Source organism: Triticum urartu, chromosome 2 (assembly GCF_003073215.2).
Source record: "Triticum urartu cultivar G1812 chromosome 2, Tu2.1, whole genome shotgun sequence".
In the NCBI taxonomy this organism is placed as follows: domain Eukaryota; kingdom Viridiplantae; phylum Streptophyta; class Magnoliopsida; order Poales; family Poaceae; genus Triticum; species Triticum urartu.
In genome coordinates, this window is record NC_053023.1 from 634,009,097 (window position 1) to 634,025,315 (window position 16,219).

At 48.9% G+C, this 16,219-nt stretch overlaps 1 protein-coding gene across 1 annotated transcript; it reads right to left on the reverse strand.

Moving 5' to 3' along the window:
- Window positions 1-12,639: 12,639 nt before the first annotated feature.
- Window positions 12,640-14,064, reverse strand: LOC125539321 (heat stress transcription factor B-2a-like). The gene is made up of 2 exons (XM_048702749.1): window positions 13,671-14,064; window positions 12,640-13,584 (listed from the first exon to the last, which is right to left on the reverse strand). Exons 1-2 carry the CDS (start codon window positions 13,881-13,883, stop codon window positions 12,889-12,891), a joined length of 909 nt encoding a protein of 302 aa, XP_048558706.1. The 5' UTR covers window positions 13,884-14,064; the 3' UTR covers window positions 12,640-12,888.
- Window positions 14,065-16,219: the final 2,155 nt, after the last annotated feature.

The following is a 16,219-nucleotide window of genomic DNA, read 5'->3' on the forward strand; positions in this document are numbered from 1 at the left end:
TTTGAAAGTTTTGTCCATAGGCTTTTCTTGGAGTACATGTGTTGGTTTCAAGGAGAGTTTGTGTCGACCAAGGTGCTATTAAGGAATTATCCAAATATTGGTCATGTGAGTGTTGAGCTTATTGCAAGCATGTCTTGAAGAAGAAGAAGAAGAAGTGTGTGTGATCATTCATGTGTACCTTCAAGACATCATCCAAATGAAGAGAGTTGGAAAGATTCAAGGTTGATCAAGACTAAGTCAAGAGTGAATCAAGTTGATCAACACACAAAGCGTACAAGATGTACCGAGGGATCAAGTTATCCCATGGTATGATAAGCATTGTCCATTACGCTTTGTGTACTAACCCATGGTATTCATGATGGGGTTAGGCTGCGGTGTGCACGTTCAAGTGGAGCATCATGAAGATATCATCCTTGAAGCTTGCCGTCCATTGTGGTGTCAATGGACTTGTGAAGATGTGCCAAAGAGCGGCTCATCCATAGTAGAGTATGGGGGGCAAACATCTAGTCTTCATCGAACCAACACAATCAAGAAAGGTGGTCCAACTTGAGGGAGTCAAGATCGTCGTCATCTAGCTCAAGTGGACTATGCGCAAGGCAAAGGTTTGCCGTTGATAGGTTATCTATTTTACCGGTCTCATGGTGGTAGTTTGAAGACCAGGTTATAGGATTGATTGACGTACTATCAAGGGGGGCTCTCAAGTGAGTAGTTTGATCGTATCGTTCGTAGAGAGCTCAAACCATTTCATGCTTGCATCGTATCTCTTGGTTCTTGTTTGGTTTTCTCCTTGTGAGATTTGGAGCTTACGGTCATCTTCTTGACAAGCTCGAGTTCATCGAAAACCGAGTTCACATGCTTCTTCTATTGCGTTTTCGGTGTTGGAGGTTTTACCAGTCTTATTCGAGGAAGGGTTCTCACCTTTTTCTTATGGGCCTTTTCTTATTTCCTTCTTATTGTTATTTCTTTCAAGTTTGTGTTAGCCCTTGTCTCTAGCTTTCCAACAAACTTGGTTTCGTTCAATTCGGAGTCCGTTTGCAGAAGTTGTGTCAGTTTTGGTGTCCTTAAAAAGGCTGCAGTGGAACTACCGCTCATGGGAGCGGTACTACCGCTTGGAGGGGATGCAATTTTTTACTACCGCTCTTGGGAGAGGTACTACCGCGGCTACTTCCGTGGCTACTTCCGCTCTGGACCAAAAAAATCGTCATAAGTCCAGCGATGGTAGGCACGGATGTATTTTTTATTACCGCTCGCAAGCAGTAGTACTGCTACCCTTTGAGGTAGTATCGCTACCCCTAGCGGTAGTACCATGAGGTTGAGCGGTAGTACCGCTCTATGCGTGCTGTGAGCATAACGGTTGGATTTTTACCCTCCTATAAAAGGGGTCTTCTTCCTCAATGAACCTTATCCCTTGAGTTCGTGTTCTTCCCCCATAGTTGACCGTCTTCGAGCTTGCTATCTCTCAATCCCTCCATGGATTCTTGCTAGTTTTGGGGGGAAAAGAGAGAGAATATCTAGATCCACATTTCCACCAATCACTTTCTCCTCTATGTGAGGGGAACCCCTTGGATCTAGATCTTGGAGTTCTTGGTGTTCTCATTCTTGTTCTTTCTCTCATTTTCCTCCCTAGCATTAGTTGCTTTGGTGGGATTTGGGAGAGAAGGACTTGGGCACTCTGTGTGCCCTTGCCATTGCATTTGGTGCATCGGTTTGAGTTCTCCACGGTGATACGTGGAAGTTACCAGTTGAGAAGCTTATTACTCTTGGGTGCTTGGTACCCTTGAGCTTGTTCCTCTTGGGTGCCTGGGCGCCCTAGATGGTTGGTGGTGTTCGGAGCTCAATCATTGTGGTGTAAAGCTCCAGGCAAGCGTCGGGGTCTCCAATTAGGTTGTGGAGACCGCCCCGAGCAATTTGACGGGTACCGGTGACCACCCCTGAGGGAGTCCTAGATTAGGGGGTGTCCGGATAGCCGAACTATACCTTCAGCCGGACTCCTGGACTATGAAGATGCAAGATTGAAGACTCTGTCCCGTGTCCGGAAGGGACTTTCCTTGGCGTGGAAGGCAAGCTTGGCGATACGGATGTTCAGATCTCCTACCATTGTAACCGACTCTATGTAACCCTAACCCTCTCTGGTGTCTATATAAACCGGGGGTTTTAGTCCGTAGGACAACATACACATCAACAATCATACCATAGGCTAGCTTCTAAAGTTTAGCCTCTCTGATCTCGTGGTAGATCTACTCTTGTACTACCCATATCATCAATCTTAATCAAGCAGGATGTAGGGTTTTACCTCCATCGAGAGGGCCCGAACCTGGGTAAAACTTCGTGTCCCTTGCCTCCTGTTACCATCCGGCCTAGACGCACAGTTCGGGACCCCCTACCCGAGATCTGCCGGTTTTGACACCGATATTGGTGCTTTCATTGAGAGTTCCTCTGTGCCGTCGCCGTCGGGCCCGATGGCTCCTACGGTCATCAATGGCGATGCTGTCCAGGGTGAGACCTTCCTCCCCGGACAGATCTTCATCTTTGGCGGCTTCGCACTACGGGCCAATTCACTTGGCCATCTAGAGCAGATCGAAAGCTCGCCCCTGGCCTTCAGGTCAGATTCGGAAATTTAAACTACACGGCTGACATCCGCGGGGACTTGATCTTCGACGGATTTGAACCACTGCTGAGTGCACCGCACTGTCATGACGAGCATGATCTAGCTCTGCCGCCGAACGGTGCCCTGGAGGCCGCACCCGCACCGGCTCCGACCCTCAGTTCGGAGCCAACTGCGCCGATCGAGGATGGGCGGTTGGACGCCACCTCGACGGCTGCGATCCAAACAGCGACTGAGCCGAACACCAGCCCCGTACTCTGCGAGGCTCGTGACTCCAAGGAGCCGGACTCCTCTCCGGACTCCGAACCCTCCGCATCCGATTGGGCGCCGATCATGGAGTTCACTGCCGCAGACATCTTTCAGCACTCGCCTTTCGGCGATATTCTGAAGTCATTGAAGTCTCTCTCTTTTATCAGGAGAGCCCTGGCCGGACTACGGTCAACAAGGTTGGGGTACGGACGATGAAGAAATTCAAAACCCACCCACCACCCACTTTGTAGCCACTATCGACGACTTAACCGACATGCTCGACTTCGACTCCGAAGACATCGACGGTATGGACGCTGATGAAGGAGACAATGAAGAACCAGTGCCTGTTGGGCCCTGGAACGCCACCTCGTCATATGACGTATACACGATGGACGCACCAAAAGATGACGACGAGGAGCGGAAGGACGCACCGAAGGCTTGTTCCCTCGAAAAGCAGTCAAAACGGTGACGCAAGAGCCGCCCCAAATCCCGCCTCGAAGAAATAGCGATCACAGACCCAGTGTTGGAGCAGGGCGAACCGCTGCCGGACAACGGCAATCCGGATATTCAAACCGAACAAACAAATACTATCAGGGATAATGGTCCGGACGACATAACGCCGGACAGGCACCCGGAGCATCAGAATGCCCGCGAAAGGCTCGTTGCCACCGCAAGGAGCCTTAAAAAGCAGAAGCGAAGGCTCAAGGCCGCGCAAAACAAACTCCAATTCAGATGGAGTAAAATACTTAATACAGCAGCAATGTACGGTGACGATCGCCCCTCAAAGAGCTACCCAAAGCGGAAGCTGCTACCCGAATTCGATGAGGAGGCCTCCAACCCCCCACAACCAAATATCAAAGCAACCACCTGGTCGGATAGACGACCCCTCTATCAACACAGAACGGCATACAATGCCGCTCACAATACAACACGCGACCCACGTGAGGGCTCGCACCCAAAGGATGGCGCAACAAGATCCATCTATGGACCACGCAAGCGCGCCCCAGCATACAATGCAACACAACAAGCATCAGAACAACGCGGTACACCCAGTTACAGGGGTGCTGCACACCCCCTATGTTTCACCGATGAGGTGCTGGACCATGAATTTCCAGAGGGATTCAAGCCCGTAAACATAGAGGCATACGATGGGACAATAGACCCTGGGGTTTGGATTGAGGACTATATCCTTCATATCCATATGGCTCGAGGAGATGATCTCCATGCCATCAAATACTTACCCCTCAAGCTCAAAGGGCCAGCTCGTCACTGGCTCAAAGGCCTCCCCGAAAGCTCCATTGGAAGTTGGGAAGAGCTCGAAGACGCCTTTCGGGCAAATTTTCAAGGAACTTATGTCCGACCTCCGGATGCGGAAGATTTGAGTCATATAACTCAACAGCCCGGAGAGTCAGCCCGAAAGCTTTGGAACAGGTTTCTCACTAAAAAGAACCAGATTGTCGACTGTCCGGACGCCAAAGCCTTGGCAGCTTTCAAGCATAGCGTCCGTGACGAATGGCTCGCCAGACACCTCGGCCAAAATAAGCCGAGAACGATGGCCGCATTAACAAACCTCATGACCCGCTTTTGCGCGGGTGAGGACAGCTGGCTAGCCAGATGCAGCACCAGCGACCCCAGTACATCTGAAGTTAGAGATGGAAACGGGAAATCACGGCGCAACAACAATAGCAAACGCCAGAATAAAGAAGACAGCACGAAGGGCACGGCAGTAAATGCCAGATTCAAAAACTCCCGGCCAGGTCAAAAGCCGCCCACTAAAGGCACCAGGGATGAACCATCCAGCCTCAACAAAATTCTGGACCAGGTATGTCAGATACATAGTACCCCTAGCAAGCCCGCTAATCACACCCACAGAGAATGTTGGGTCTTCAAGCAGTCCGGCAAGCTCAACGCCGTACACAAGGGGGAGGATACACCAAGTGAAGACGAGGACGAGCCTCCCAAGCAAGACACTGGGGAACAAAAATTCCCACCAGAAGTCAAAACAGTAAACGTACTACACATGATCAAGGGAAAAAACAACGCGGCACCCCCAGGAAAATATACCCAAGTGCCTGTCACCGCGAAGCCCTGCCAATGGTCGTCTCAACCGATCATTTTCAACCATCGTGATTACTCAGCAAGTATCCGACACGCAGGATGGGCTGCCTTGGTATTAGACCCAGTAATTGGCGGATATCACTTCACACAAGTCTTGATGGACGGCGGCAGCAGCCTAAACCTAATATACCAGGATACAATCCGCGGGATGGGGTTAGACCCAACACAAATTCGCCATAGCAATACTACCTTTAAAGGAGTAACGCCAGGCCCAGGGGCTCGTTGTACGGGCTCCCTCCTACTACAAGTCATATTCGGCTCCCCCAATAACTTCCGTAGCGAGCATTTAACCTTCCACATCGCTCCGTTTCAAAGTGGCTATCAAGCACTGCTCGGGCGCGAAGCTTCGCTCGCTTTAATGCAATACCACACTACGCCTCCCTCACACTCAAGATGCCCGGTCCACGCGGCATCATTTCAGTGCACGGAAATATCAAGCGATCTCTGCGCGCCGAAGAGAGTGAGGCTGCCTTGGCAGCCACACACTAAAGGCGCCCGGACTAGCCAAAGCGCCCCATAGGTCGTCAAGACCTCAGACACAACTAATCGAGTCCGGCGCCGCTACTTATACCGAATAAATGGTCACACCCCTATTTACAAGGGGCTCAACGCGCGCAGACATGTGGCCATTCCTCCTCATCTTGAATTATGCATAGTTTCTTTAATTATCTTTTTGCACGACAACCTTTTTCACCTAAATTCCTCTCTTTTACAGACGATCATCGTGCCACACCCGTCCAGGATACGGCACAACAGAGACACAGGCGCAGACGTGCAGCAGGGACCCGCTCCAAGGATTCTTTTTAGATTAAGACCCTGCGTAAACCTTTTTTACTGTCTCTTGTTGATACATATCCACCGTTGAGAAGGATGCTGACTTCTTGGCATGTGGCCACGCCAGACCAATGCACGTACCTGGACATAAGGGGCTTCTTACGAAGGCCATTATTTAAGCCCGGTTTATACCACAAAGACCGAATACCTTAGGGAGTGTTCGGCGTCGCGAGTTTGGCCCTATATGCATCAGCTCCGAATCATTGTCTTTGGTCAAATGTTGGGTTTGCCCGGCTCCTGTGTTTTGGTGCCTTACGTTCTTCTTTACCGGCTAAGGTTGCACCAGGAGAACTACTGCGATTGTGCCCTGGTTCATCCGGACGAGCACCTCAGTAGAGAAAGCCAAAAACTGACTGTCATGATCTAGCGCGAGACTGGTCAACCACTCGATAACCCATGGGAATGTTAGAATTCCTCCGCCTTAACGAAGGGCCGCTTTCTGTCCAGGCATATACGCACCCCGGGATCGGGAGAGTGCGGAGCCACCAGGGGCTATCTAGTAGCCCCACTGTCAAACTCCTATGGCTAAGTGAAAGTGTTAAAGCATTATAGTCCGGTTGCCTCGCTCGCTCCGCTATGACCTCCTTAATAGGACCAAGATGTTGGGTTAAGTGTGAACGCGTGTTACTGTGAACACCTCCGCATTATATGCGTGGGGGTTGAAGCCGACGACTGCAATCTTTCAGGTTATACACATGTATACATAAACGGCCGCCCAAGAGGCATCACATTACTTTCAGGCAAAAGTATAAAAGTAGCCTTATGAAAATTTATAAAAGAATTTCACTTACAATGAGATTACATGTCACTCAAACATAATATTTTTTGAGCACTGGGTCTCTATCAAACGAACACCCTCAAGAACTTCCTCAAAGTAGTGCTCAGCAGCCCTTCGACCTATGGCCGAATCCTGCGCTGCAACAGTGGTAGCATCCATCTCTTCCCAGTATTCTTTAGCACGGGCAAAGGCCATTTGTGCGCCTTCTATGCACGCCGACCTCTTCATCGCATTTATGCGTGGCACCACGTCAAGGAACTGCTGCACCAAGCTGAAATAGCTGCTCGGTTTCAACCTTCTCGGCCATAGCTGATCCACAACAGACCTCATGGAGAGTCCGGACAACCTATTTAGTTCGGCCCATTCGGCTAATTGGTCCGTCAATGAAAGCGGACACTCGGGAGAAAGGAATTGTTTCCAAAACAGCTGGTCTACTTGACGGTCCGCCTGACTCTGGAAGTATTTGGCCGCATCGGCAGCCCTCGCCGCCAAATCCATATACACATCCTCCAAACTCCACAGCCGATCCAGAGGGGCATACCGTGGATCTCCGAACTTCCTCTGCAGCATAAAGGATTTCCCAGCTAGAATATCCCCGGCTTCCCACAGCTCCTCCTTCTTTGCCCTCATAGCAGAGCGGAGGTCTTTTCCCGTTGCAGCAGCCTTCTCAAGGTCCGATGCCTTCACCTGGTTTTCCTTTTCAAGAGCCCGGCAACGGTCGACGGCGGCTTTTAATTCTACGGCCATATTGGCCATCTTATCCCGGCTCTCGCCATGCGCGGCCTTCTCGGCTCGCAACTCTTCGGCCGCCTTCAAAGCAGCCGCATTACTCAATCTCGCTTGTTCCTTGGCTCAGGCAAGTTCCGCCCGCAAGGCTTCAACAGTGGCAGCTCCATCTGCAGTAATAACATGTTAAATATACTGCCTTCATGCTGCTCTTACTATGCGGCGTTTACCAGATAATAACACCTACCATGCGCCTCGTCAAGCCTTTTGTTAACAAGCTCGATGTCGGTGTCTGCCGCATCCAACTGCCGTTTTAAATGGGCAAACTCGCTAGTCCGGCTAGCCACCGGAGCTTCCATCACCTGCTCATAAAAGTAGTATGGTTACTACCTGGGATTATGATCCTCTGATCGTCGTCGTTCCCAACGACAACCAAAGTCTCAGGGGCTACTATCTACACAGTGCACACTTAGCATGTGCAGGACTATCATACATTATTTTACGTACCTCAAAACCTGTTAGTAGACTCATAAAAGCTTTATGCAATCCGCTTTCGGCGGACGAGATTCTCTCCATCACCGTATTCATCAGCACACGGTGTTCATCTGAGATGGCCGCTCGCCCCACCAACTCCCTCAGAACATCCGACCGTACACTAGACGGTGCCAGACTCGTTTGCCTGCTCTCTTTGGGAGCCGGACACGGGAAGCTTCAGGGGTCGACAGAATTATCTTCTGGTCTCGCCGGACCCGGAGAGGCCCTCCGCGACGACACTTCAGGATCGCCCGCTTTCGGAGCGGAGGAGTCCGGAGGAGGCGTTTCGCTCTCCATCATCTCCCGAAGAAGATCCCCCGAAGATGAGCTCATCTGAGAGGGGCTAAGGCCCGAACTGCAAAGATATATGCAGTGGTTATTTTCTCAGAAGAAAAGACGACATATCTGTACTATTAAAGTACTTTGGGTCACTTACGACTCGAGGGAGAATTGATCCCCCTCAGACTTTATGCAGTAACCGCACCCCCCGGGGTAGGACCCTCTGTGGGAGACTTCTTCTCCCGTTTGGAAGCTTCGGCTTCCGAATCCCCGGACGCAATCCTTTTTCTCTTATGATCATCTTCCTTCATGGAGACGCTCGCTCCCTCAGCTAGAGCGGCCAGTGTTGGGGGCCCGCGACCGCCCGCATTTTCCTTCAAGGGCTCCGGGCAGGGTGCGGTCTGGAGCATCTTTTCCAATATCAGATTTTCCAAACCCTCAAGGAGGGGGGCCGAGCACCGAATCAACTTCACCTTCGTTAGCCAGTCCTGGTCAAAAAGCGAACTCTCAGAAATAACTTCGCATCAAAGAAGAGGTAGTACGCTCGGTCGGAAGACGCCTTACCTGTTCGGCGGCGCGGTTGCTACTCAGGCCCGCGTCCTCGGTGATTTTCGGACACTCCACTTGAGGTCCAAAGAACGACTTGTACATCTCCTCGTGCATTAGGCCGAGGAAATTTTGAATGGCGCGCGGTCCCTCGGGGTTGAACTCCCACAAGCGAAGAGGTCGGCGTTTGCAAGGCTGGACTTGACGAACCAGCATAACTTGTGTTACCGCAACCAAACTGAAATCTCCGTTAAAGAGATCTTGAATGCGGCTTTGCAGTATAGGCACGTCCTTGGCCGGACCCCAGCTCAATCCTCTGCTAATCCATGACATCAGCGATGGTGGAGGGCCCGGGCGGAAGACAGGGGCGGCCGCCCACTTGGCACTTCTAGGAGCCGTGATGTAGAACCACTCCTGTTGCCATAATTCGGACACCTCTGGAATGGAACCTTTGGGCCATGCAGCTCCCGTCATCTTGTGTATTGAGGCACCTCCACACTCCGCATGTTGCCCCTCGATCATCTTCGGTTTTACTTCAAAGGTCTTGAGCCATAGGCCAAAGTGAGGGGTAACCCGGAGGAAGGCCTCGCACACAACAATAAATGTCGTGATATGAAGAAAGGAGTCCGGAGCTAGATCATGGAAATCTAGCACGTAGTAAAACATCAAGCCCCTGACAAAAGGATCCAATGCAAGGCCTAGACCTCGGAGGAAGTGGGAGACGAACATGACACTCTCGTTGGGTTCGGGGGAGGGGACGGCCTGGCCCCGGGGAGGCAGCCAATGCAGAATCTCGGCGGTCAGATATCGGGCCTCCCTCAACTTTTTGACATCTTCTTCCATGACGGAAGAAGGCACCCATCGGCCTTGAAGGCTAGATCCGGACATGACTGAAGGTTCAGAGCACCTGACCTGAACTTTGGGCGTTTGAGCTTGAGGTGGGGGAAGGACTCGATTGAGCACGGGAGGGAAAAATAAAAGGCCTCATCCCTTTATAAAGAGGGTGGATATCGAGCGTCCTCTCCGTGTCCGTTTGGACTTGCCTATGATCTAGGAGACCTAGAAGCGGTTGGGTTACCCACGCCCGTATTGATGAGAATCCCGGAATAAGGGGACACGATCTCTGCTTTGACAAGACGTGCCAAGGAAACCGCCTCGCATAACGCGCTGAGGTGGGATACTGAAACGACTCGGATAAAGGCTTGGCCGTGGTGTGTCACGCTACGGAATACGTCAGCAGATTAGATTTGTGTAAATATTATTCTCTCTATGGCAATATATGGAAACTTATTTTGTAGAGCCGGACACTATCTTTGTGTTCAAAATCTTCTATGAAGTAGTTGGAGGAGGAACCCGCCTTGCAATGCCGAAGACAAACTGCGCGCCAGACTTGTCGTCATTGAAGCCTGGTTCAGGGGCTACTGAGGGAGTCCTGGATTAGGGGGTGTTCGGATAGCCGAACTATACCTTCAGCCGGACTCCTGGACTATGAAGATGCAAGATTGAAGACTCCGTCTCGTGTCCAGAAGGGACTTTCCTTGGCGTGGAAGGCAAGCTTGGCGATACGGATGTTCAGATCTCCTACCATTGTAACCGACTATATGTAACCCTAACCCTCTCCGGTGTCTATATAAACCGGGGGGTTTTAGTCCGTAGGACAACATACACATCAACAATCATACCATAGGCTAGCTTCTAGGGTTTAGCCTCTCTGATCTCGTGGTAGATCTACTCTTGTACTACCCATATCATCAATATTAATCAAGCAGGATGTAGGGTTTTACCTCCATCGAGAGGGCCCGAACCTGGGTAAAACTTCGTGTCCCTTGCCTCCTGTTATCATCCGGCCTAGACGCACAGTTCGGGACCCCCTACCCGAGATCCGCCGGTTTTGACACCGACAACCCCCAAGGGTTGACAAAGTGTACGGGTTCGGTGACCGCCCCAAGGGTTGCCATTTATACGGGTTCGGTGGCCGTCCTCAAGGGTCCCTTAGTGGAATCACGGCATCTTGCATTGTGCGAGGGCGTGAGGAGATTACGGTGGCCCTAGTGGCTTCTTGGGGAGCATTGTGCCTCCACACCGCTCCAAACGGAGATTAGCATCCGCAAGGGTGTGAACTTCGGTATACATCGTCGTCTCCGCGTGCCTCGGTTATCTCTTACCCGAGCCCTTTACTTACGCACTTTACTTTGTGATAGCCATATTGTTTCTTGTCATATATCTTGCTATCACATAGTTGTTTATCTTACTTAGTATAAGTTGTTGGTGCACATAGGTGAGCCTAGTTATTGTAGATTTTGTGCTTGACAAATTAACCGCTAGGTTTATTCCGCATTTGTTCAAGCCTAAATCGTAATTATTTTAAATCGCCTATTCACCCCCCCCCCCTCTAGGCGACATCCACGATCTTTCACACACTTTTCCCCAACATAATGATCGAAATTGGAGACAGACTGGTCAATTAGATGATTCTAGTTCATAGGGCTTGTACAGTGCTTCTTGTTTGACTTGTAGGGCCAACATCATAGATTTTGTTTCTCTATGAAATGCTTTGGCATGCAAAAAAACTTAAGAGGGAATTTTGCAAGCAATTTTGAAAGAACAAACTTAGCATCATTGAGCCTAACTTCACAATAATTTCCTTTCTATGAAACCCTAAAATATAAACAATATAACTTCACTGAGACAAAGGGGAAGGAAGACTTTGGCACCCTCAATAATTCAGTCGAAATTTTAATCTATACCTACTAGTGAGTTCCACGTGCTTTTCACGTGAGTTGTGAGATATTGTTATAACACAATGTTGACAAACAACTGACACGTACATATTACGTGCATGAAGTTCAAGATACAAATTTATTACTAATGATACCTAGATCTATTGAAAAGGGAAAACCTTAGCTGCATAGTGCTCCAATACGTATATATAACACATTATGGCCTCAATGGTTAAATTTCATGAATATGCAAAGATAGTGTTGCAACATTTGATTGAAATTCTTTGACAAGATATATGGCCTGTAAGAAATGGTTGATCAAACTCTTTAATCTTGAGTAAAAATTCACAAGTAATCTCATAAATGGATACACTTTTATTCAAGAGAAACTCTAATGAAGCATGAGCATGCATGGAAGATCTACACTAAATCATAAATGGATGCGCCTTTATTCAAGCAAGAAACTCTATTGGAGCAAGATCATGATTCTAGGATAAGTTTTTAATTATTAGAAACTTCTAAATAGTACACATGGCAGAATCCAATGCAATTGATAGGAAATCGAATGGTCAGTAACGTTTGGATTCGCCACGTCTTGACCATCAGTTTGCCCTGATGTTTCTAAAAATTAAACTGCAATCCAATTTTAAGTCGGATTTTTGGTTTTGCAAGAAACCTCCTAATATTTCTCATAATCAACCCGAAAACTAGTTTTAAGTCAGATTTTTCACTTTAGTAGGAAACCACTAATAATTGGGTTAATAAACCCACAGTACATATCAAATGCTTTTTAAAATATCCATATCTTTTAAACCTAGCTTCAAATTCAATATGTTATATATGAATTTTGATTAGGAAAATATGTAGAATCTAAATATGATGTTATTTTATTTGTTAATTATTTTTAAAATGCTACTTATGATGCAACCTTAATGAACAACGTGTGGTTCTTCTTCTTTCATACCGATCTGGATTGAAAATGAACACCTCGATAAAATCAGGTTTGGAGACGAAACAAACCATCGGCGAGAGTGTGAAGGGGGATAATTGACAACATAGATGTGATGCCATGTGTTGAAAGAAAGGACGTGTACCTATTAGGGTATTGAGTCATGATTATTGGGTTAGAAGAGTGTGATGTTTTTTTTCTCCTGCATCACATACACTCTTTTTGCTTGTTTCTATAGGGGTTCTATATATGGGTTTGTGCTACTTAAATATGACCTTGGCCTTTCTGAAAAAAAAAACTCTACAATAAACCATGGCATCCAATTCTTCTCATTTTCCCAACCCTAGGTCTAGATGGAAATCAAACAGGCCCTAACTACCGAACAATCTACCAGTTGTTCTACATGGTTTTGCTGATTCTACATTGTGCTACCAGCAATGCAATTCTTGTCACGTCAAGATACAAAGACGTCATAATGCGAGCTAGAGTGGTACACGATTTAGATCCTAGTGGCTTCCGCTACGATCACCCGAGGTGGATTTAGATCCTACTAGTGGTTTCCGCTACGATCACGCGAGCCCCCGTCGGGCCTCGCCGCCGCCGCCGCCCGCACGGACAGCGACAGCACATTCAGATCCGACCGCTCCGTCCTCATAGCCTTCCCTTGTTCTCGCCGGGCGGCGTGCCTCTCGTCGTCCTCGTCGTGTTCTTGCTCCTCCTCGTCGTCTTCGCCGTCCTCCTCTGCCCCATTTCCCTCATCCCCTCCCCCGTGCCCGTCCTCGCGCGACCTCTTGCTCCCTATCGCGACGCCGAACAGCATCGGCTTCGCGCCTGCGGCGCCGTGCCTCTCGTCCTCCTCCCCCACTTCCTCCCCGCCGTGGTCATACCGCCAGACGAGGTGCCGCACGCCGTCGCAGACGCGGCGCGCGCGCGCGAGCTCCCGCGCCAGCCTCGCGTTCTCGCGCCGCAGCCGCGCGTTCTCCTCCTCCAGCTCGGCCATCGCGCCGGTGGCCACCAGCGCCAGCCCGGGCGGCGGCGACGAAGAGACCGCGGCGTCCCCGCCGGAGCTGGTCGGCGTGGGCGAGATCGGAATCGCCGTCGCAATCGGCGTCGCCATCATGGCGGGCGCCGGCGCCCCGGCGCCAGATCCCTTCCGCCTCTGTATCGCGCTGAGCAGGCGCTTCTCCCCTTTCCTGAAGCACTCGTTGGCGAACTCCCACCTGTCAAGGCCTATCTTCCTGAATCCCTGCACAACAAACGCGGCAGCACCCTTGGTAATCTGGATCTACCGAACCAGCCGGAGAGAGGTGGGTGGGCGGAGACGGAACGCACGTAGGTGTTGAGCTGGCGGACGAAGGAGGCGAAGTTGCTGTGCTTGAAGTTCTTGGGGAGGAGGTCGCGCTCGAACTCGGCGCGGCGCCACACCACGAACGCCGTGCCGGACTCGTTCCAGGAGATGGTGTCGTCGGTCTCCGGGTCGTCCACCATCGCGTACGTCTTGGTGAGGAACGGCGGCGTCCCCGCCCCCAGCGCCGGCGACGCCATTGATGAGTTGGTTGAGGGCGACGGTGCTGGTGGTGCTCTGGCGAGAGGAGACGGGGAGATTTGGTTTGGTTGCGCAGGAAAGGAAGGAATGGTCTAGAAATGGGGATTTTGTGATGGGGGTAGGCTGGGGATGGGGCGAGAAGCATCCAGCGGGTTCTGGAAGGTTCCGATCCTTTCTAGTCGGCCACGTGGCGAGGTTTCTAGAAACGGCGCTGCTGGATCGGGGATTCAAGACGGGCTGAGCTGTAGCTTTGCGAAGGAGGACGGTTTGGGTAGCCAATATTTTGACTATTGCTTGAGGTTTTTTCTTTACGATGTTGTTTGAGTTTTAAGCAAGCCTACAAAGAAAATAATAAATGAAATTGTTTATATGACGCTCTCTCCGTTCACTATTATAAAATTAAAACGAATAAACAGACACACTAAAATGTGTATAAAACTGATTGGAAATAAGTAAAACATTTTATAATACTAAACGAAAAAGGGCAGTCCCGCCCCAGTTCTAAACTCACAGAGTACATCATTATTACAAATCGTGGGAGGAGATTGAGTATCTCTCCGGCAACAACTTTTTGCAAAGCAAAACAGAAACAAAGAACCTAGGCAATAAAGTATTAGTCTGGACAAACACGCTAAAACATGGACCAGCTACTGACATTAAGATGAGACATGAGGCCATATCAACTCTCCAGGAAACATGCTCTCCTCCATGCCCATCAAGCCACCCATCTTTTGCAGGGAGTACAGCCGCCAGAGCTCGTTCTTCTTCAACCTGGCTCTGGCCAGAGTAGCAGCGGTTGTTTTCTTGTCGCCTCCCATATAGCCGCAGTAAACATCTCCATGCGTTCTATTGCATTTCCTTTGCAGAGGATCTTCCAGGAGTTGCAGTACCCTGCTATTCTCCCCAGCACCACCTGCACACCCATCCAATGTGTGTTATTAAAACACATGTCATTTCTGCATCTCCAAATAGCCCAGAGGACAGCTGAAATGACAATATTCTCAGCTTGTAGTTTATTATCTTGCCCCCACATTTCTGCTACCTTACTCAGAATAGGCAAGGGGAAGCAGTTTATAATGGAGTGAATAATTCTCCAGATTTCCAGAGCTACAACACATTCAAAGAACAAATGGTTGATATTTTCACCTTCAGAGCAGAACAAGCAAGATAAGTCATCTAAATGTTGTCTCTTACTGAGATTATCCCTCACTGACATCTTATTGTGAGCTAACAACCACAAAAAAATATGGATGTTAGGAGGGACATGAATTTTCCACATATCAGGAATATGGACTTGGCTAATGCCCCTAAAATTGACCATGGCATACATAGATCTAACTGAATAGACACCATTGGACTCTAGTTTCCAGATTAAAGCATCATCATCATCACTAAAAACAGTGGTTTGCATAATGCTTAATAAGTCATACCAAAGAAGAAGCAATCTGTTGTCTACACATCTCCTAAATGTGATTTTCAGGTTAACTCCATCCCAAAGATCAGCCACAGTCTGATTATGCTCATTAGCAATTACATATAAATCCCAAAACTGGATGGCCAGGCTACAAGACTGTAGCGACCAGACCTCAAACAGTCTGATCTCTGTGCTCCGGTGTCATCCCTGGATCAGTAATGCTGACACCACACAGTACTCGGAGGATTTATAGCAGAGTAGCAATCACACACTTATTACATCGAGTGTCTCCATAGAAAACTTATTACAATAAATATGGCTTAAGGCCATCTAATAACGATAACAGCGGAAGGCTTGGAAGATAAGTGAGTCCATCAACTCCAACAGCATCACTGAGTATAGAACCACGACCTAAAACTTCTTAATCGTTGTCTGAAAAGTCTGCAACATTAACGTTGCAGCCCGCAAACGGGTCAGCACATGGAATATGCTGGCAAGGTAACACATAGAGAGTAATGGAATGAAACAGCTATACTATATGCATATTTGGCTGGTGGAAAGCTCTATGGTTACAGTTTTGCGTAAAGCCAATTTTTCCCTACTTCAAAGGAATAAAATTTATTTAACTATCATGGTAGTTGTTAAACATTGAGAATTGTTGACAGCATTCTCAATCCCAATTAAGTATCATCATTAAAACCCAACAATATTAATTTAGAGTAACATGATGAGATTCACATGATAATCCAAGTACTAGATACTCAAGATGTCCATAACCGGGGACACGGCTAATCATGATTAGTTTATTACACTCTGCAGAGGTTTGCGCACTTTTCCCCACAAGACTCGATCGCCTCCATTTGGTTTCTCGCACTACAGGGTGTTTGAGAAGACGGATGATCGAGACATAGTCTTTCAGAA

Excerpts from the sequence above, each read along its gene's own strand:
- LOC125539321 (XM_048702749.1), bottom strand. The coding sequence starts at position 13,883 with ATGGCGTCGCCGGCGCTGGGGGCGGGGACGCCGCCGTTCCTCACCAAG. Across the intron at positions 13,585-13,670 it reads TCCGCCAGCTCAACACCTAC|GGATTCAGGAAGATAGGCCT; the intron begins GTGCGTTCCGTC and ends TTTGTTGTGCAG.